The sequence below is a fragment of the Dendropsophus ebraccatus genome, chromosome 11 (genome assembly GCF_027789765.1).
Source record: "Dendropsophus ebraccatus isolate aDenEbr1 chromosome 11, aDenEbr1.pat, whole genome shotgun sequence".
NCBI classification, from domain to species: Eukaryota; Metazoa; Chordata; class Amphibia; order Anura; family Hylidae; genus Dendropsophus; species Dendropsophus ebraccatus.
Window position 1 is genome coordinate 83,565,213 of NC_091464.1, and position 22,415 is coordinate 83,587,627.

At 41.8% G+C, this 22,415-nt stretch overlaps 1 protein-coding gene across 4 annotated transcripts in view; it reads left to right on the forward strand.

The window, feature by feature from the left end:
• Nucleotides 1-21,783, forward strand: part of CORO6 (coronin 6) — an 83,263-nt gene extending 61,480 nt beyond the window's left edge. For 3 of the 4 annotated variants that reach the window (XM_069945636.1, XM_069945639.1, XM_069945640.1), the window contains 7 exons: nucleotides 3,750-3,931; nucleotides 8,040-8,159; nucleotides 12,760-12,864; nucleotides 14,077-14,222; nucleotides 16,357-16,414; nucleotides 18,876-19,106; nucleotides 19,885-21,783. In XM_069945636.1, the coding sequence (XP_069801737.1) occupies nucleotides 3,750-3,931; nucleotides 8,040-8,159; nucleotides 12,760-12,864; nucleotides 14,077-14,222; nucleotides 16,357-16,414; nucleotides 18,876-19,106; nucleotides 19,885-20,007 (965 nt within the window). In that variant the 3' untranslated portion in view covers nucleotides 20,008-21,783. Of the gene's footprint in view, nucleotides 1-3,749; nucleotides 3,932-6,867; nucleotides 6,988-8,039; nucleotides 8,160-12,759; nucleotides 12,865-14,076; nucleotides 14,223-16,356; nucleotides 16,415-18,875; nucleotides 19,107-19,884 lie in introns of all 4 variants that reach the window. The other variant, XM_069945638.1, reaches the window with a different exon arrangement.
• Nucleotides 21,784-22,415: the final 632 nt, after the last annotated feature.

The window sequence follows — 22,415 nt, forward strand, 5'->3', positions numbered from 1 at the left end:
TTGAGTAATGGTGTCACCTAGGCGGGGCTTCAGGGCACTTAGCTGATTCCAGGCTGGGGGGGAGGGGCCAAACTTCAGTAAAGCCCCGCTTAGGTGACACTGTTCACTGATGAAATGAAGTGATTTTAGAACAGTAAGAAGACACTGGCAAGTTTTTGTTTTTTTACCGGGATATATCAAATATGCAGTATGTAAGCTTGTGAATGGTGCAGAGAAACACACAGAGAATAAGGGGGGTGACTGTATCACTTTAATTTCACCATTTTTCACAATCTGTTCTAGGTAATTTTACGTTATACTGTATAGCAGTCAAAGCTCCATTTCTTGGCATAACGCTTTAAATCCTCTGCAAATTGAAAATAAATCACTCTTTTTAACTTTTTCTATGTACCAGAGCAGGGACTCCTGTTCATCCCTAGACTCCTTACTTCTGTGGAGTACTAAGCAGCGGCACATACAGTACTGTGTGCATTGTCGTTTAACATTCTCCAGGCTGGGTATTGTTGAATGTATACTTGTTAGGTGCTTAAAGGGGTATTCCAGGAAAGCGTAAAAGCGTAAAAGAGTTTTTTTTTATATTTATTATATTACTTTGTCATACAGCTTCATTAACATAAATGTATTTTTTTATTTATATACCATCAAATTTATTTTTTATTTATATACCATCAAATGTTGAGTGGCGGCCATAAGGAGTGACACACAGGCCTCCCTGATGCCACCAACGTTCTTGTCAGGAACTGCAGGATTGTCTAATCCCTGGTCCCTGTTTCCCCACTATGAACAAGCGCTGCCAAATACACAGTCCTACTGACTGTCCTCAGTTTCCCCCTGTGTACTGTATATTCTGATAACAATATACAGTACATGGTGAGAGGGGACTTTATATCAGTGGAGCTGTGGTGGTTGAGAGCACAGGAGTGGCGGGGATTAGAGCTTGGACAGCCCTGCAGTTCCTGACATAATTGTTGGTGACAACAGAGAAGCCTGTGTGTCACTCCCTATGGCCGCCACTCAACATTTGATGGTATATAAATAAAAATTACACATTTATTTTAATGAAGCTATATGACAGAGTAATGCAACTTTATTAAAGCAATGTATAAAAACTTTTTTTAAACTTGTCCCTTTACATTTTTTTTACATTATTATCTATATTGTTATGATTAGAGATGAGGGAGCACCAAAATGCTTGAATGCTTTTTCAATACTTGAGTGCTCGATTCCAGTAACGAGCCCCATTGAAATCAATGGGAGATTCAAGTATTGACCTGGGTGCCCCCTGCTTGGCACAGCGGAAGGTACCTGGTTACTAGTCTAACCCTTAATTAACCCCCTGAGGGTCAGCCTGTACTCTGTTGGTGGGGAGGGGAACAGGGAAATTATACATACTGCTCCCATCATCCATCTGTTTTTACTATTGCCGTTCAGCCAATCAGCAGCAGAGGGGGACATTGCTGCAGCCGCTGATTGGCTAAGCTGCAATAGTGAAGACAGCTAGAAGACCATTCCGGTAAGTATACTTCCCTCGCACCCCATGTGGTTTAAAGTGTACCTTTCACAGACCTTCCAGATTAGCAGAGGATCTCTCCACTGATCTGGAAGGTCTGATTGTGACAGGTACACTTTATTAACCCCTTAAGGTCCAAGCCAATTTTAGTTTTTGCGCTTTTGTTTTTTCCATTTTATGTTTAAAAGTCCATAGCGCTTGCATTTTTTCACCTAGAGACGTATATGAGCGCTTATTTTTTGCGAAACCAATTGTACTTTGCAATTACAGGCATAATTTTTCCATAAAATATGTTGTGAAACCGGAAAAAAATCATTTGCGCTGTCAAATTGAAAAAAAAAACGAATTTCTTTTGATTTCGGGGAGTTTTGCATTTACGCCGTTCGCCCTATGGTAAAACTGACTTGTTATGCATGTTCCTCAAGTCGTTACGATTACTATGATATATAACATGTATAACTTATATTGTATCGGATGGCCTGTAAAAAATTCAAACCATTGTTAACAAATATATGTCACTTAAAATTGCTCCATTCCCAGGCTTATAGCGCTTTTATCCTTTGGTCTATGGGGCTGTGTGAGGTGTCAGTTTTTGCGCCATGATGCGTTCTTTCTACCGGTACCTTGATTGCGCATATACAACTTTTTGATCGCTTTTTATTACATTTTTTCTGGATTTGATGCGACCAAAAATGCGCAATTTTGCACTTTGGGATTTTTTGCGCTTACGCCGTTTACCGTGCGAGATCAGGAATGTGATTAATTAATAGTTCAGGCGATTACGCGCGCGGCGATACTAAATATGTTTATTTATTTATTAATTAATTTATATTTATAAAATGGGAAAAGGGGGGTGATTTGGACTTTTATTAGGGGAGGGGATTTTTTATTAATAAAAACACTTTTTTACTTTTTTTTTTACATGGACTAGAAGCCCCCCTGGGGGGCTTGTATATACATAGCACTGATCTCTCATAGAGATCAATGCTGTGTATATACACAGCAAAGATCCATGAGATCCATGACGCTGAGGCCCGGCACGGCCAGAAGAACGGATCTCCCCCCCCCCCCGCGATCGCATCGTGGGGGGGAGATCCGTCCCACTAGACACCAGGGATGTTGTGCATAAAGCACTTCAATGCAGCTGTCAGGTTTGACAGCTGCATTGAAGTGCTTAACTAGCCGGCGCGGCAACGGGACCCGCGCCGGCTAACAGAGGCACTGCCCGGCTGCACGTGTCAGCCGGGATCAGCGCCGTTCAGAGCGGGGTCCCGGCGGGACCCCGCTCTGAACACCCCCCGCGGCGCCATGACGTATCAGATACGTCATGGGTCGCTAAGGGGTTAAAGGAGAAGTCCGGCAATTTTTTTTTATAAAGTATTGTATTGCCCACCAAAAGGTATACAAATCCCCAATATACACTTATTACAGAAAATGCTTATACAGTGCTTTTTTCCCTGCACTTACTTCCTGGATAACATGGTGATGTCACTTCCTGGATAACATGGTGATGTCACTTCCTGGATAACATGGCAATGTCACTTCCTGGATAACAGGGTGATGTCACTTACTGGACAAAATGGTGATGTCACAACTCCCAGAGCTATGCGGGCTGTGGCTGCTGGAGAGGATGATGGCAGAGGGATGCTCAGTGTCCCCCCAGTGCCTTGTGTCCCTCTGCCATCATCCTCTCCAGCAGCCACAGCCCTCACAGCTCTGGGAGTCAGGTCGTGACATCACCATGTTATCCAGGAAGTGACACCACCATGTTATCCAGGAAGTGACATCACCATTTTATCCTGGAAGTGACATCACCATGTTATCCAGGAAGTGACATCCCCATGTTATCCAGGAAGTGACATCACCATGTTATCCAGGAAGTGACATCACCATTTTATCCTGGAAGTGACATCACCATGCTATCCAGGAAGTGAAGCCTTGATGCAGTAGTAAGTGCAGGGAAAAAGCACTTTATAAGCATTTCCCGTAATAAGTGTATATTGGGGATTTGTATAATTTTTGAGGGGCAATACAATACTTTAAAGTGGAAATGCATTATGCTCAGCCACCTTTCAACAAGCTGTCTGTAAATGAGCACCTGAGCAGCACGCAGTACTCGCTGGAGTATTGAGTACTTTCGAGTAGCCCAATAATCGAGCGAATATTATACTCGATAGAACGTCATCTGTCATCTGTAGTTGTGATAGATGTTTGTGCTTTACCTCTCCTTTCCTGTTAGGCAGTGATAACATGATTATTATCTGGAACGTGGGGACTGGGGAGGCTCTTATTACTTTGGATGAAATGCACAGCGACCTCATCTACAGCATCTGCTGGAACTATAATGGAAGCCTCATCACAACTACCTGCAAAGATAAGAAATTACGCGTTATAGACCCTCGGAAGCAGGAAATAGTGGGTGTAAGTAATTCACATCCTTTTTTTTATGTTCTTTTTGCACAGCCCTGAGATCACCATATTACGAACCTATGCCCATGGGGAAGTTCAGGGAAGATGGGCGCCTCAATAATAATGTACAAAAAAATAAAAAATAAAATTACAAAAAAAAAGCAACTACATTTACATTGGAGCCAGAGATTTGTGCTTTACTTTTATTAGAAAATCTCAAGTCTTCCAGTACTTATCAGCTGCAGCATGTCCTGCAGGAAGTGGTGTATTCTTTCCAACCTGGAGAGCAGGAGAGGTTTTCTATGAGGATTTGCTACTGCTCTGGACAGTTCTTGACATGGACAAAGGTGGCAGCAGAGAGCACTGTGTCAGACTGGAGAGAATACACCACTTCGTGCAGGACATACAGCAGCTGATAAGTACTGGAATATTTGAAGGGGGTTTTTTTTATAGAAGAAAATTACAAACCTCTGGCACTTTCTTGCACCAGTTGATTTGGTTGATTTTTTTTTTGTGAACTACTATTTTAAGGAGTCCATGCTTTACACTAGTGTTCCCCACCCAGTGGCCCTTTAGCTATTGCGAAACTACAGTTCTAGTCATGGGAGTTATAGTTTTGGATCAGCTAGGGAGCCACAAGTTGGGGAACAGGGCCTGATAATAACATGAAGCAGAAGCTACCTAAAGGGATTATCCAGCATTAGAAAAACATGGCCACTTTCTTCCAGAGACAGCACCACTCTTGTCTCCAGGTCAGGCGTGGTTTGCAATTAAGCTTCATTCACTTCAATGGAATAGAGTTACAAAGCCTGCCCCCCCAACTGGAGACAAGAGTGGTGCTGTCTCTGGAAGAAAATGGCCATGTTTTTTTAATGCTGGATAACCCCTTTAATATATCAGTCTTTGATTAAATGCACCCAGTGTGCACTTGTGTCTCTTCACACCCGATGTCTGATTGTGTTTTTAATCACATATTGATATTGTAATGTGGTGATGGAAGGGTTTTCGGATATGATGGTTGTGGTTACTTATAGGCCTAAATGTAGCAATTGTCTGCATGTGCTGCTGGGGACAGCTTATTTATTCTACAGGATCTCATGGTCATATCCCACATGAGCAGAGTAGTGCTTACAGTGTACCTGTCATGGTGCCAGCACTGAACCTGAGGCATTCAGAGTAGGCTGACACTGGAAATTTAGGTTTCATACCTCGCTGAGTTCTTGGCATGAGCCCTATTCTAACTTAATATTAATTATACATAGAATTCACCGGGACTTTGTACGTGAAAGTTTCAACTTCGGCCCTGTGGCTGGTACACCTAAAGGAGAAGTTAGGAGAAAATTTTTATTAAAGTTTTGAATTGACCCCCAAAAGTTATACAAATCCACACTTGCTACTTACTTACTACATCACCATGTTATCCAGGAAATGACATCACCATGTTATCCAGGAAGTGACATCACCATATTATCCAGGAAGTGACATCACCATATTATCCAGGAAGTGACATCACCATGTTATACAGGAAATGACATCACCATGTTATCTAGGAAGTGACATCACCATATTATCCAGGAAGTGAAGCCTTGATGCAGTAGTAAGTGCAGGGAAAAAAGCATTTTATAAGCATTTCCTGTAATAAGTGTATATTGGTGATTTGTATAATTTTTGGGGGGCAATACAATACTTTAATAAAAAAAAAATAGCAGGATTTCTCCTTTAACATAGGTTTGCACTCATGCAAGATTTACTCTATGCAAATAACTTACCTTTCAGTTCTACTCGTCATTTCTTTTCTTTCCTTACTTTTTATGCATGAGCTTTTGTGTGTTTCTTTTGAGTTTGTTCATTTTTTATAGGGTGCATGTTAGTTCCTGTTTTTTTTTGTCACCAACTGAACAATTGTAAGTAGTATTATGCCCAGTCTAGGTATCACCTTGCTCCACCACCAAAATTTTATTGTTTTAATATATACCTATGGGAATTATACTCCATTTGTCTGTGTGATTGTAGACTACACCAGTCAGAGCATTGGAGAGTCATACAGTCACATAAGGTCATAAATAGGCTTTTTTTTTACAAGAAAATATAACAAACTTTATAATATATCTTATAGGAGAAAAATGCCTTATTCTCCTCTCAGTGGGCTACTTTCCTGCTTTTTTCCTGAGTACACTCATCATTCACTCTGGAAAACAGCTTAATTCAGTCTGGATCAGCTCACTGAAGTATCAGGTCACTGCTGTCTATAGAAGTCTGTGTATAAAGAGTGACTAGGGGTAAAGGCATAGAAAGAGAGAGTGGTTTTTGACCAAAGCAGACATAGAAACTATTAAGGGACTACAAGGAGCTATTAGTGAATATTATATCTTGTTCCAGTGCTTAATTTACAGCTTACTCTGTTCAGTACTGCTCTATAATGTCTTCTATGCTGCTGCCACTTCTGAGTGTTTGCCATAGAGATATAGTGGAGCAGGATCTCCTCTTCTGTGTATCTAGGGAATGGGAGCCATCATAGATATTAGGCTCACTAACTCAGGGACAACTGAAGATTAGAAATAAAGTCTGCAGAGGGAAAAATAGTTGAAAAATGTCATATACAAATAGTATACTGGCCAGATACAGTGCTAGCCCTCATGTACATGTGTAGCACAGCTTATCCTGAAAAGTTACCTGCAAAATCATGAATGCTTTAATCAGCTATTAGTATCCCCTTTTAATAATCCTTTTCTCATAGTCTTTACCACACATCTGGTTTGCTGTGTTGTAAACTCTCGAAGAAAAGTCCAAATAGTTAGCATTTTTAAAAAAAAATATTAGCAGTTTGTACTTACTAAAGTGTGGATAACTGAGAATATGTAGTGATGCCTAGTGTGACGCTAACTTTCATGCATGTTTGTGTTTTCAACTTGCTGTGGTGACCCTAACCCGCTAACCAAATAAACTAGGAGAAAAGCGGGGCACATGAAGGGGCTCGGCCGATCAAGTCCATTTTTTTGTCCAATGGCAAAATATTCACCACCGGTTTCAGCAAGATGAGTGAACGGCAGCTGGCTCTGTGGGATCCGGTATGAGAAGGTGTTCTGCATGTTTATTTACTATACCTACCTTATTGTTTATTATTATACTGACTTCTTGGGGGGCGGCGAAGATACTAAGGTGACTTTTGTATTCCAAATATCCAACCTACATTGATATACAATAAATCTTATATATTCATATATGCACTGGTGTTAAAAGAAAAGCATAAAACAGTGGGGCCTGTCTTTGCTGGGGATCTACAGAGTTAAAGAGACTCTGTCAGTAGGTTTATAGTGTCCAATCTCAGGGTAGCATAAATTAGTGACAGAGAAGCTGAACAGAATGATGTATCACTTACACTGTTCTGTGCAGCTGATCCAGAGATCTCCTCCTTAATAACATGGACAATAAGTAGTCCTCTCCATTATGTGCATGAGCCCAGCAGTCCTGGATATTCATGAGAAGCACAAAACTCCACCCACTAGCTGCTAATTGGCAGTAATCTATCCATGCTGTTTATAGGCAGTCAACTGACAATCAGCCGTGGGGGGGTGGGGTGGAGGGGAGTGGCAAGAGTCCTATTCTCCTGCATATTAGGAGAACGGCTAAACAAAGTGATGTAAGTAATTCAGCATTAATATTACTAGTTTATGCTGCCCTAATTTAAGACAGAATGAACCTAGTGACAGATTCTATTTAATTTGGTCTACAGTTTGGAGAATGCTCGACCCCAATGTTTGGATGAGAGTTGGAGAATTCCCCAATGTTGGATAATCTTTGTGCCATTCGACTAATCTTCCCCTTTTCTGAGGTTACTGAACTGTGAGAAACACCAGAACAATTGGCCTGATTTCTATTTTCTTTGATGTCCGTGCCATGTGGACATAATGACCGGTACATGTTGGCAGAGAGACTAGCCCTTCTTGGGTAGTTGACGCATCTAGAAAACTTTTCATCAAGGGTCACCTTGGTAACTATAGCCGCAGAGAACTAAGAGCCAGTAACATACTGTCTTTATGCTTCCTGCCAAGTGAGCCTTTGTGTCTATAAAAATGTTATGACCAATTTGTTTTCCACCTTACCCCCCTCCCATTCACAGGAAAAAATGACCCCCCATGAGGGGATGAGACCTATGCGTGCCATCTTTACCCGAGATGGAAATATCTTTACAACGGGCTTTACACGGATGAGTCAGAGAGAGCTGGGCTTATGGGACCCGGTAATGGCAGACATGGGAATTTGATTGCTATTGTCACTGTTTCCAAAGCATAAGGTCATAGTTCTACCACAAGCCCAACAATTAGATTAAAGAGAGAGCGAGACATTAGGATTCGAGGGAGAATTCATCTGGAAAAAATGTGTCACCGTTTATTTGCATGGTAGAAAATTATTCTTCTATGTGTAGAGCAAATCAGGTCTTGGGTCCTCCCTTAGGTAGTAGTAGTGTATACATCTGACAGGAGTATTATGCTATTCAATTCTATTCAATTAAAGGGGTTGTCCAGCATTTTTTAACATATTGCAGCACATTGGTACATATAAAACAATAAACATTCTATACTTACCTGTCCGCATGTCCCCAGTGTCCTGTTGCAGTGTTGCCAGTGCTCCCTACTGACTGCAGAGCCTCAACGTGTATTGGGAGTGACAGCCTGCTCAGCCAATTACTGACTAAGATGGAACAACCCTCTGGACAGTGATTGGCAGCACGGGCTGTCACTCCCATGACAAGTTTGTCTCAGAAGGGGACGCTGGCAACACCAGAGGAGGATTCCGGCGGGTAAGCATAACATGTTTATTGTTTTATATGTACAAGCAGCAATATATTAAAAATGAAACAGCAACATCGAGAACGACAAGCTGTAAGGTTATATACATCAAGGAGATAATAGGCGTCTTTTAAGCATCTTGCTGATCTGTGGGAGCTGTTTCAATGGTATAAAAGCCGGATCAAAAACTATTGTATGAAACCTCAAAACTCAGATCAAGCCAGTACAGTATGATTGTGTGATGTCTCCTCTTTGTTGATGTGCCAGTTTTTGCCAATTGTTTACAAACTGAGAGGGGTCAGAATTCTTGGCGACCTCGGTTTATCACACCGGCAGATTGCTATGTGCGTAGGTTAAGATGTCCGGACTAGAGATGAGCGCCATAAGCTGTATCCATGTTTTCCATGACTCGCTAGGGCTGCGCTTGAGCTGCGTTCATCTCTAGTCAGTACTACAAGACGATACATGACCCAGGCAGGACCAAGGATGAACTGGAATGACAGCTCAGAGGTGCACAGGGGCAAAATTGGTGGCACCCATGAAGCCTGGGAAGTTAAACCATGGTAGCCATGGTAGCACTTTAAAGGGAACCTGTCACCGCCCGTGCCGGGGTCACAGGCTCCCGACCCCCCGCTACAGACCCCTATACTCACTTGATCCCGCCGGGTCCCGCTTCTGGATCCGGTCGGGTCACGAAAATATCAGCCGCTGCAGCCCGGTGCGCGCGCTGAGAGATGAGTCCAACGCTCATAGAGAATGACGGAGAGTCCAGCGCTCCATCTTTCTCTATGAGCACTGGACTCATCTCTCAGCGTGCGCACCGGGCTGCAGCGGCTGATATCTCCTTGACCAGACCGGATCCAGAAGCGGGACCCGGCGGGATCAAGTGAGTATAGGGGTCTGTAGCGGGGGGTCGGGAGCCTGTCACCCCGGCACGGGGTGTGACAGGTTCCCTTTAAGGGTATGTTCACACCGAGTAATATAGTCAAAATTCCGCGGAGGAGAGCTCCTGCCTGCCTCAGTGTTACACAGTGTTACACAGTGTCTCTATGTGATGGCTAGCGCACCTCTGCTCCCGCCGCTCTCCGCTCAAAGAATTGACATGTCAATTCTTTGAGCGGAGAACAATGGAAGTAGAGGCACGTGAGCCATCACATAGAGACACTGTGTAACACTGAGGCAGGCAGGAGCTCTCCTCCGCAGAATTCCACCTATATTACTTAATGTGAACATACCCTTGAAGTGCTACCATGGCGTATAGCGTCTCTCATGAAGCACACCTGTGAAGAAATTGGTTAGCAAGTACAAAAAGAGCTGCCAGCAGCTGATCTTGATGGTTTGCATGCCATATATGCCGTTTATTTAGCATGATAGACAGGGGCGGATTAACTTTACCATAGGCCCCAGACTATTCACCAAGCCTGCCCCCCCCAATCCATTGTAACTATGGCAGCACTAGCCTGGTGTTCATAGTACAGGATAGATAATGTCATCATGTCCTGATTTGTGCACAATTGCAGTAAAAAGCAGCAACTTTTTTGCAAATCATGGCAGAATTGCAGCCAGGAGACAATACACCACTGAAAGTATAAATCTATTTGGGTGACCATGGGCCCCTCAGGAGCTCAGGGCCCCAGGCTACCGCCTATTATAATCCGCTACTGATGACAGAAGATCCCTTAGACAGAGGAAAGTTTTTTTGTTTGAAATTTCCTTTTCTTCAGCTCTTGCAGAATAGGCGCAGAATTCCAGCAGAAAGTAGAAATTTAAAGCCCCAATGACTTCTATGGGATTCCTCTAGCAGAATCCACCCAAAGAATTGACATGTCAATTCGTTGGGTGGAAAGCGGATCCGGGGCGGAGCATTCCGTGTGTAAATTCTGCCGTGTGGAGAACAGAGCGGAAATGCCATTGAACACAATGGGACATTGCTCTGTACATATTTTATGGGAGATATTTCAAGCTGAATACGCAATAAAATTCCGCTTGAAATTCCTTTTGTTAATTATTACCATATCTACTAATCTGGTAATTTCCATGATTTTATTAATTTCCTTCTCGGTGTTGCAATCTCAGTGTTGAGGAGTAAATATTCCCATACCCTGAAAATAGATGTTTTTCGACCCAAATCTGAAGTAAATACTCGGAGGGCAACCAAAGTTGCTGGCCGTTGTAGTTCAGAGCACTCTTCATAGATAACTATATACAGTGTCTGCTTTTAAGGAAGATAGACATTCTATATTCTAAAAATGGTCTTATGCTAACAGTTGATAATAGCAGTGCAAATCCTGGCTTTAGAATGCAGTGTGTCAGCATGGTGTCCGTGCATATGTGGATCATGCAGCGATGCATGATAGCTATGCAGAGTTAACCAATAACAGTAGAAAAAGTATACGTACAGTATTCTATGTACATGATACTAACCACAGTAAGCTCTAGTAACCTCTAATGCCAAATACATAGATTTTACCAGTGTGTTTTTATATTTTTGGTCACAAAATAACAATTAATAAAAAAAATTAAAAAAAAATAAAGTTTTACCATATGATTAAGAAATTGTAATGTTTTTTTCCCACTGCATATACATTTACAGTATATGTTAAAGGGGTAGTTCACACAAAAAAAAATCTTTTAAATAAACTGGTGTCATAAAGTGTCACGTCTATTTAAAAAAAAAAAACTCTCATCCTCCAGTACTTATCGGCTGATGTATGTCCTGCAGGAAGTGGTATTCTTTCCAATATGGAGAGCAGGAGAGGTTTTCTATGGTGATTTGCTACTGCTCTGGACAGTTCCTGACATGGATAGAGGTGGCAGCAAAGAGCACTGTGTCAGACTGGAGAGAATACACCACTTCCTGCGGGACATACAGCAGCTGATAAGTACTGAAAGAGTTGAGTTTTTTTATAGAAGTAAATTATAAATCTCTGACACTTTCTGGCCCCAGTTGATTTGAAAGAAATATTTTTTCTATGTAAACAACCCCTTTAAGGATGTATATTATAGATCACCATCTTACTAGGCTCTAGGGCATGATTGATGTTTTCTAAGACCCTTCAGCAGAAGAAATAATAAATACTAGGAGACTAATTACAATGCTCATTAGAAAACCAAACACCCTAACGTATACATTTACATTGCTTTCAAATGTAACACTATGCATTTCTATGCTCTTCCGAGTCTCAGCCTCTGCTTACTGTATGGATGCTAGTAGTGGTTGTCACTCTGAGTCTGTTTACCCCTTCTAACTAGTAGTCATCATCTCTAAATATATCATTGATATCACTCTTAGATTTGTTGCACTGTAAGTCATGGGAATGCACTGACTCAGACATGTCATACCACTGCTAAAATAAAGTAGCTGGTGAGCATTTTTGCTTACTATATTTTATTAGGGCCATATAATTAAAGGGGTATTCCACTCAAACATATGTTGCTGCCCATGATCAAACTAACAATTCCTTCCATACTTGTTATTTTCTATTCAGTCTTCTTCCCCCAGATTTCAGCTGCTGCTTTTTGCTGAAAACACAAAAATTTGTGTGTGAACTTTTCTCTCTGTCTCCTCCTCCTCCCCCCTCCATTTTTGAGAGGGCTGATGTAAACAATCCCCTGGCAGGCTTTATCTGCAACTTTGTAGCTTGTAATGCCGGGAGGGTTATTCTGAGGTCAAGTTGCTAATGAACTCACTGTAATTATCCCTCCCAAAAGCTACAATGTTGCACATAAAGCCTTCCAGGGACTTGTTTACATTAGCCGTCTCAGAAGGGAGGGGGGAGGAGGGGGAGACCGAGAGAAAAGCTTAGTCAGCAGCAGCTGAGAACTGGGGGAAGGAAACGGAATAGATAATAAAAAGTATGGAAGGAATTGTTAGTCTCACGATGGGCAGCAACATATCAAAATTTATGTTTGCGTGGAATACCCCTTTAACTTTTAAAAAATTTTTTACAGCATGTTTGATTCACAACACAATTTCTACAAGCTTCTGTTTGATACTAACACTGTAATATTTCCACTTCATCTGTATTAACATATCTCTCTATTGTCTAGAGTAACTTCGATGAACCTATTGCCTTACAAGAAATGGACACCAGTAATGGGGTATTGCTTCCATTCTATGACCCTGACTCCAGTGTTGTCTACCTCTGTGGCAAGGTATGTGTGTACTGTATGCTCATGGGATGGTAGGGGGCCAATAAATGCTGACAAGCCTCTGTTCACATTCTGTTATGGCTGATGACACCTTTGATGGATCTGTTTTTACAGACTCATTAACTCATAATGGGGTTTGTGTGGTGGTACTGGTATTTTGCATTCCAATAATCCTGCTGCAGTCTAAAGAACCCATAACCTAGAATGCAAGTGAGGATGGAGCCCATGCAAAAGCAGTGTGCTAGTACTCTCTGCCTTCCAATGGTTTTCTTGTATTCTTGTGTTCTTATTGTATGTGGTAGGTGCAGAGAGTTGACGCTTTACGCACGCATTTAGATTGCAGTCTAGACAGCTGCTTATGTAACCTGAACTTCCTAGTTAGTTAAGTAATACACAGAACTTTGTAGTAGGTGGTGTGGTAACCCAGTCAACCATTACTTAAAGTGTCACTGTTGTTGTTTTTTTTTTGCAGAAATCAATAGTACAGGCGATTTTAAGAAACTTTGTGAATGGGTTTATTTCCCCATTCCCCCCCCCCCCCCTCTTCTCTCTCATTTACTGCTCATTATCAGGAAATCTCGACTCTTTATCATCAGTCAAGCCCTGTGTAACATATGGAGAGGGATGGGGGGGAGAAGGGAGATTAGTCGGCAGCAGAGAGCAGGGAACAAAGGAATACACAGAGGGAGCTGTGTGAAAGACGATATTCAGAGGTCAGAGTGGTCAGTGTTGACTTTAGAGGAGATAGCCCGGTGATGTAGCTGTATATTAACTCTTTGTTGTCCTGTTTTTGTGCCTCATCTCCCTCAACCCCTCCCCTCTCCATAAAGAACCATGAAGACAGGGGGAGAGAGCTTCAAACTACTTTTGCATGATAAAAAAGGAATTTTTCGGCTAATAATCCCAATTACAAAGTTTCTTAAAATCACCTGTACTATTGATTTCTGCAAAAAAAAAATTTAAACAGTGACACTTTAAAGGGAATCTGTCAGCACCGGGACCCTACTGAAAGTGCTGACAGTGTGCTATAGTTGGCAGTCCCCTAGTGAGCACAGTGTCTTTTGGTAATATGTACGTGCAGTGGATTATGTACAATCTCAGGTCTCCTACTGTAATGAAGAGGCAAAGAGGAGTTGTTTGTGCCGCACTCTGGCCGACTCACCACGCTCTTGATGCTTTTCAAAAATAATCCAGACCTTGCACTTTTTCTTTCAGGGTGACAGTAGCATTCGATACTTTGAAATCACATCAGAGGCACCCTACGTCCATTACTTGAGTACCTACAGCAGCAAGGAACCCCAGAGAGGAATGGGTTTCATGCCCAAAAGAGGCCTGGATGTCAGTAAATGTGAAATAGCAAGGTAAAGCACAGACACAGACTGTCAGCATGAAAATCATTGGGAAGATTAAGGGGCCAATTAATGGGGGTTTAGTGTTAGGCTGGGTTCACACTGCGTTTTTGCAATCTGTTTTTTTCATGTTTTTTTTTTTGCAAAAAAAAACGGATGAAAAAAATGGATGCATTTGTGTGCATCCGTTTTTCCATTTACTTCCATTGTAAAAAAAAAAAAAAAAAAAAAACGGATCAAAACGGGTCTGTTTTTTTGCGGACACAAAAACGTAGCGGACACTACTTTTGTGTCCGTTAAAAAAAAAAACGGATCTGTTTTGATCTGTTTTTTTTTAAATGGAAGTCAATGGCAAACAGATCAAAACGGATGCACACAAATGCATCCGTTTTTTGCAAAAAAAAGGATGAAGAAAACGGATTGCAAAAACGCAGTGTGAACCAAGCCTTACCCAACAATGTCCCTCGGAGCAGACACCCCAAGCTATGTCACCAGTTTTGGCACCCCATATACATTTATTGCTGAGTGTACAGGGGTAAGAACTTTTTTATTTTATTTTTATTTAAAGGGGTGTTCATAGAATTAATGTTTAATAATTAACTGTGCTCAGGTAGGTGCTAAATATAAAATAACCTCTGCTTACCTTCCTTGCTCCCCTGCCACCACTGTACTCACAGGGTTCCTGGTCCCACTGCACAGCACATCTGGGCACAGGGTCTGCATGTGTAATTGCCTGCTTAGCCAATCAGTGGCGGAGGTGGATCTTACAGGACACTGCTGCAGTTACTCATTGGCTGAGCGGGTAGTGACCCCGATCCCGGAAGTGCTGTGCAGTGAATCAGGAGCTCAGAGAGAACATTGCAGCAGGGGAACAAGCAATGTAAGTATAGAGCAGTGCTTCTCAAACTGTGAGGTGCCCCCTAGTTGGTGAGGCGCAGCTTGGGAGGCTGTTTTCACAAAAGTGTCTATAAGCTGCACAGTCCTTTTCCTTGTTGTAACTATCTCTGGTTTAGCAACATTATTGCCTTTTTTATACTTATTTAATATTATACAGAGTTTAGGAGACAAATGAAGGGTAGACTGAGGAATAGTTTTTACATTTGCATGGACTTTCACCTTAGATGGTGAAACCCCAACATCCTCTTGGTCAGTCTGTTGAGGCTTGGGTATCAGTGGGTATAGAGTATATATGATCACAAATATATGTACTATCCTAAATACAGGACTACAACAGAAAAGTCATTTATAAAGGCAAACATTCAGCGCTCTGCAGTGATGTGTGCTGCAGTGTCATCATAGCTCAATGGCTCACCCTTTTACATGGACTGATTATTGGGTAAATGAGTATTCCTAGGAACCTTTGTTAACAATGATCAACCTGTGTAAAAGGGCCATAAGACCACCACCACGTTGCCAGGCAACAGAGAATTGTACAGACTAAGGCTATGTTCCCACACCGTATTTTTGCACAGTATTTTGCAACCAAAACCAGGAGTGGATTGGAAACACAGAAAGGCTATGTTCACACACTACTGAAATTGAGTGGATCGCAGCCATTTTATCACGTCATGTCAGCCATACGTATATTTACTGTTCCTGAATTGAAGCTTACAGAATTATAAATTATACATCAGAATAAAAAATAGTAAAAAGCGGCCACAGTTTTTCTTTAACACTAGTATGATACCAATAAAAAAATACAGACCATGGCGCAAAAATTGAGCCCTCAACTAGCCCTGTAGGTGGAAAAATAAGTGTTATGGCTCTTACATAGGAAAGGAGGATAGCGCTGCTTCATTGTGACCTGGACATCCAGGCAACAATGAGCTTTGTCTGTTAATGGCAAATAACGGCCGTTGTTTTAAAATAACAGTAATTATTTGCCAATAAATGGCGACCATCCACTCAATTTCAACAGTGTGTGTGAACGTAGTCTTTCTGTTTTTCCAATACGTTCCTGGTTTTGGTTTTAAAATACTGGGCAAAAATACTGCGTGAGCATATAACCTAAAACAGTCAGAATATAAAAAAAATAGCTGTCAGGTTAAGGTTTAGCCAAATTTACTGTATCACGCTATATTGTTTTGTTATCTGTTAATAATATGATTCTTTACGCTAATTATTTTTATTAAATTAATTTCTACAGATTTTACAAACTACACGAGAGGAAATGTGAACCCATAGTTATGACAGTGCCCAGAAAGGTGATGGATAGACTTCTATAAGCCATACTACTGTTCATGTCCCCATCATAACTGAATTCCATTGATTGGCTATGTTCACACAACGTCAAAAACAGAGAAAAGGCGGCTGATTTTGCTATTTAAAATTACGTCCGTCTTTGCCGCGATTTAATTGACTTCAATGCAGTGCATTGAAGTCAACGGGAAAACGGACATCCGATGCACACAATGTATTGAATGGACGTTATCACCGCGGACGTCAAAATAATGATCATGACAATTATTTTAGTTTTTTTATTAGTTTTTCACTGTTTTTCGTTTTTACTATTACATTTAATGGACTTTTCGACTAAGCCACACCCGAAGGACAATTAGTAACCCAAGCTAGTATAATGTACCAGCACCAGTCATTGCACTAAGGGGAGGCCAGACAGCTAAATGACATCCATTATTTTAGACTCAAAATGACGGACGTCATTTTAAATGGAGCTGAAAAAACGTTGTGTGAACATAGTCATTGTGTTAATTCCATTCTCCAGTGTAAAATCTTCATGTTTATTCTGTAACTTGTCCATACAACCGGCTGCTACGGGCTGTCAGTCTGCCAGTCATGTAATATATAGTTATATAAGCTGAAGTGAAAAAACATAACCTAATAAGGAATGTACCACTAAGGCTAATGAAAAAATATTTTTATATCACCTGGTCGGCACCGAGATCCCGATCAAATCGCCACTTGATTCCCGCCATCTGCACCAGTGACCTGATATGCGAATAGAGTGACTCTATGCACTGGAGGTGGGCCTGTTGCCCCCAGTACACAGATATCCCCTCCCCTCAGTGCTGCGCCTCCTCCAGAATCAAGTCTGGCTGCGGCACTGAGGGGAGGGGATATCGGTGTACAGGGGGCACCCGTCCCACCTCCAGTGCATAGAGCTGCTCTATTTGCATAAGAAGAAACCATGTAGATGGCGGAATTCAGGAAGCGATTAGAGAAATGGACCGCGCCACCAGGATCCTCGCGCTGGCGCCAACCAGGTCATGTAAAAAAATATTTTTATGTAACAAAGTGGTACATTGGCTTGAAGGTGCAGCAGCAGTTGAAGTCAGGTGTGGTGAGCCGGCTTGCTGGATATATGAGATGTGTGATAGACTGTCTGCACCCATAACCATCGTTGTTGTCATGGGTAAAAGTGGCGATTTGTCAGATTTGTGAAAAGAGGTGATTACTGGCTTTTGGGCCAAGGGTGGTTGTATTTTTGAAACTGCCTAGTGTGAAAATCATTTGCATGCTGCTTTAGTGAATGTATGGTGAGTGAACAATTGGTAATGCAAGTTATTGTTGATATGAGTGGCAAACATTGTTTACAAAGGTGCATGATGGTGGACCGACATGCTACAGTGGAGCAGCTCTCTACCAGAATCAACCAGTGCGCTACAGACAAGTGCAAACTTAGACTAGACTATCTGTGCCAGGTTTATCAGGCTGTTTAATAAATATGTCGCACTTAAAGACCTTGTTTTTTTTTTATGCAAAGTTTACACCAGCTACTACTTGGCCAGATTCAAGTGCATTTTGGAGGAAAAGTAGACCACATCCCTTTTGCATAAACCACGTAATAAATGTGCGCCATTTTTTTCAGCCAAAATTCTGGCGCAGACACATAAGTAAATCTAGGCCGTTGTCTAAAACAACATGTATGGGGCTCCAAAGCAGTAGCCTTGGCACAGGGCTACCTTCTCCGATGAGTCATGTTCTCTGCTGCATCACACGGACGGGCGTTGGCAGGTAAATCCAGAAACATCAGAGAACAAGCACCCTGCAGCCATTGCTGGAAGAACACGGATGGTGGTAGTGTTTGGTCTAGAGAATGTTCTCTGGGTTTACTTGGAAGGCACTCTGAACCCATTTGGGCATGAATCCTTCCTTGCCAATGACGTACACACATACATGCTGACTGTCTTCCCTGGGGTGGATGGGATCTTCCAGCATAGCAATGCAACATTACAGGACTACAAATGTCATTGGTTGGCAGAGCATGAATAAGACTCCCAAATGCTACCCTGCCCCCCTGATTCCATAGACATGAACCCAATTAACCATCCATGGGACCAGCTTTATCGCCATGTCCAGTAAAGGTATCCTCTGACGCACACCCTCCAGAAGCTGTGGGACACCCTGCAGTCAGCATAGCTCCAGATACCTGTGACACCTACCAGTCACCCCCTCCATTTACCTGCCCTCTGGCCTTAATAATGTGACTCAACTGTGTATGTTTTAAAATCTAAAGAAATTTTATATTATGGCTCCGCTACTCCTGCTCGCTGTCTGTGCATGTAATAGTGCCGGCAGCGAGCCAGGACTGAGGAGGATGTGGGCGCTGATCTGATCGGTCAGTGCTTGCTTCCTCCTCTTAATTGTTCTATGGCCCTTAGACTGATGTTTTTGCAATAATAAGACTGGTGCTTTTCTTTCCTACAGTCAGACCTCTTCCAGGATGATCTGTACCCGGACACACCCGGACCTGAACCAGCCCTTGAAGCAGACGAATGGTTTGCAGGACAGACTGCTGACCCCATATTGGTATCACTCAGGGAGGGCTATGTTCCTGTGAAGAACAGAGAACTCAAAGTCACCAAGAAAAACATTCTGGACAACAAACCACCAACTGGGCCCCGCAGAAGTTACTCTTCCTGCGACACCAGCTTCTCAGTAAGTGCTTCACCTGTCTAAACATGACCGTGGCTGAAAAAAATCACCATCACAGGGTAAATCATAGAGGGGCAGAAGGGACGGTAGGACATGGACCCTCAGCCAAAGAAAGAAAAAGACCAGAATTGTAAACAGCACGGGGAAGGTGGCAGGTCTTGAAGCAAATTTTACATTCGGGTCCAGGAGCTCCAAGTTACACCTGTGATAGTCCAAAATTTTAGGAATGTACTAACCTGAGTATTTCTTTTACATTATGGTCTTAACCTGTTAACAACCAGGTTGAGCTTAGGCCCCATTCACTTACTTTAGAAGTGAAGCCGCGCGATCCACAGTGTGACAGGGCCATTTCTGTTCACGTGACTCCCGTTGCAACCAATTCTTTAGAATTCATGGTATTCCAAAACTTTGCTGCTTGTCAGTGATACACAGGTATGAAAAACAATTAGAATGTATATCGGCCATGGCCTAATAGGCAGACACCAGTGGTAAACCTGGTGGCCAATTTAGGCCAATTGCTCCCAAGGTGACCATTGGCATCCTGTAGTCTGTAAAATAATTTAGATGCCACAGTTACTATCGACAGTGGCATCAAAGGGATTAACCCCAATCCTGGCTGTTGCAGCTGGAACATATTACTACATATTACAGACCAACGCCTGCTGTGATCTCACGGGTACGTTGGGCAGTGCCCACAAGATTATCGTGATGCTTTTCAACACAGATCTCCTCCCAACCTGTACTTTCTGCTTATCTGTGTCTTTCTGTTTTTCTTCATCAGAAAGTCTCTCTAGAAGAACTTCTGGAAGAAATCAAGTACTTGCGAGCCACTGTTGAGTCTCAAGAGAAGCGCATCTCAAATTTAGAAAACCTACTGCAAGAATTTGCTAATGGCACAGACTGAGCTGAACTGTGAAATTCCGCCATCTGGCCGAGAATGCACTTCAACTATAACATGCCCTCTTCTCCTTGCAAGCAAACGTGATTATGTTTTACAAGAGCTGATGGAGCCAATGCATGGACTCCAAACAGAAGGCCCAATGGTTATGTCTTTCATTCTTAGGGAAGCCTATAGAGGCCTTCTTCCATGGGGTTGGTCATGTCTAAGGGACGGGGATAAAGACTTTTTTTTTTCTTTTGGCAAATCATTAATGAACAGTTCTATTTGTAAGCTTTAGGCTGCTTTGACTGACAACTGGGACATGTAGCAGACTGAATTGGAAGAATCCATAAATTGTGATAATGGGAGAGATTACTTTGGACTGAATTGGAAGCTCATATCAGTATCTATTTCATTGCTTTCCAAGTGATCTTCATAAAAAAAAAAGAGTATGCTATAGATCAGGTACACATATTAGTATGATTTTCTCAAGATATATTTTTTTGGAACACAATTTGCTTATTTTTATATAGAATATTTCATGCAGAAATGTGCACAACGGAGGCAGTCATTTTCATAGGTCAGACTTGGCCAGACTGGCCTACCGGCAAATCCTCCGGTGGGTCCATATAATTACACAGTATGTGCCAGAAACTGGCCCCATCTGAAGCTGGATTGGAACCTATCACTTCTCTCTGCTTATATTCACAAACACCCATATAATGTGACCTGTATGCACAGTATTATTTAGCAGGCTTATAGCCAATAGTCCCTTACAATTGATTAGTGGACGCAAGGCACCCTAGTCTACCACTGGATCAATAGAAAAAGATAGTATTCTGAGACAGCCATGGTTTTATACATTTTATACACAATTCCTATTCATTGAGCCATTGAGCAATGGCTGCCTCTGCTGTGATGCACTTTATAGTGTTCAATAGTAATATATAATATATATGGATATAATAAGAGCCCACAACCTCTTTAAAGGGGTATTCCAATGTCAGGTAAAAGATATACAGATAGATAGATAGATAGATAGATAGATAGATAGATATTGTTATATATAACATTGCTTACCTGTCTGCCCCAGTTCTGAAACCACCAAGAATATTTTTTTTATCATCTATTATTAATTACTTTTTTCAGTTAAACACTGTGCTTCCTGGTTGAGCAGTTGCTCAATACTACAATTCCCAGATTGCATTGTTTCATTAAAACCCCAAAACCCCGCTTACTTACCTCCCCAGCTGCTGCAGAACATTGCATGATGTTGCAGACTGTCTCTCCATACAGACAGCAAGTCTGCATCAACTGCTGTATTCATTTCCTCTGCTCCTTTGCTTGTGGCATTGCTCAGGACAAAGCAGCTATAAGCACACATCTTTCTTAACTAAATGTTCTAAGTAAAATATATATTTATATGTGTATATGACAGGAAGGTGATGACGTGGGCTGTAGGAGTTGGTCAGAGGTGACATCTCTTTGGGGACAGGGCTTGAGCTAGGAAAGATGATCCAGCCAAGTCTCCTAATACAGCAGAGGAAGAAGCTGAGAAGCTGCTAAGACAACACTACACTGAAAATAAAAGGACTGCACAACTTCCTTACAGGGGAGAGACAAGCAAAAGCATGCTGAAGTCAGTATTATTAGTGGTAACACTATATTAGCTGGGTGCACACTGCATTTTTACAATCCATTTTTCCCCATCCGTTTAATGCAAAAAAAAGGATGAAAAACAAATACATTTAGGTGCATCCGTTATGATCTGTTTTTTCATTGACTTCCATTATAAAAAAAAAAAAAAAGGATTTATAAAACGGATCAAAATGCATCCGTTTTTTTTAGTGTACACAAAAACGTGGCCAAGCACAAAAAACAGATTACAAAATTGTAGTGTGAACGCTGCTTAACTTATATGTCTTGGGATGATAGTTTTTTTTTTTTTTATTAAATACAGTTTACTGATGCTGGAATACCCCTTTAACATTTAGTTCTTCACAAACTAAGAAGAGTTGCAGTAAATCCTCCTTATGGTTCTCATAATGGTAAAGGAAGTCAGTACCAAAGTTATAGAATATCCATGTGAGCCGCGACTACTCATGGGGCCATAGCGTTCGCTGTTCTCTCTTACCTATTGCTATTATGTGCTGCTTCACTATGGCAGATTTGCTGCCAGTGCCTATGACTGTTCCGCCTGGCTTCCCTACTCAGCGTGTGTGAATACATCCTGCGATATCATCTGCTTATCAGATAACTTTGTTCTCCACTCTGTGTGGGGGAAGAGTATATGTAGTAAGACCAAGTAGCAAAAATACAGTATTTTAGCAGGGAGGAACAAAGACTACATATAAGAATATTTGCTCTGCCAAAAAATATAGACACATGCCAAGGTTGTGTAAATGGTAACTCCCATACCTGTGCTTAACGCT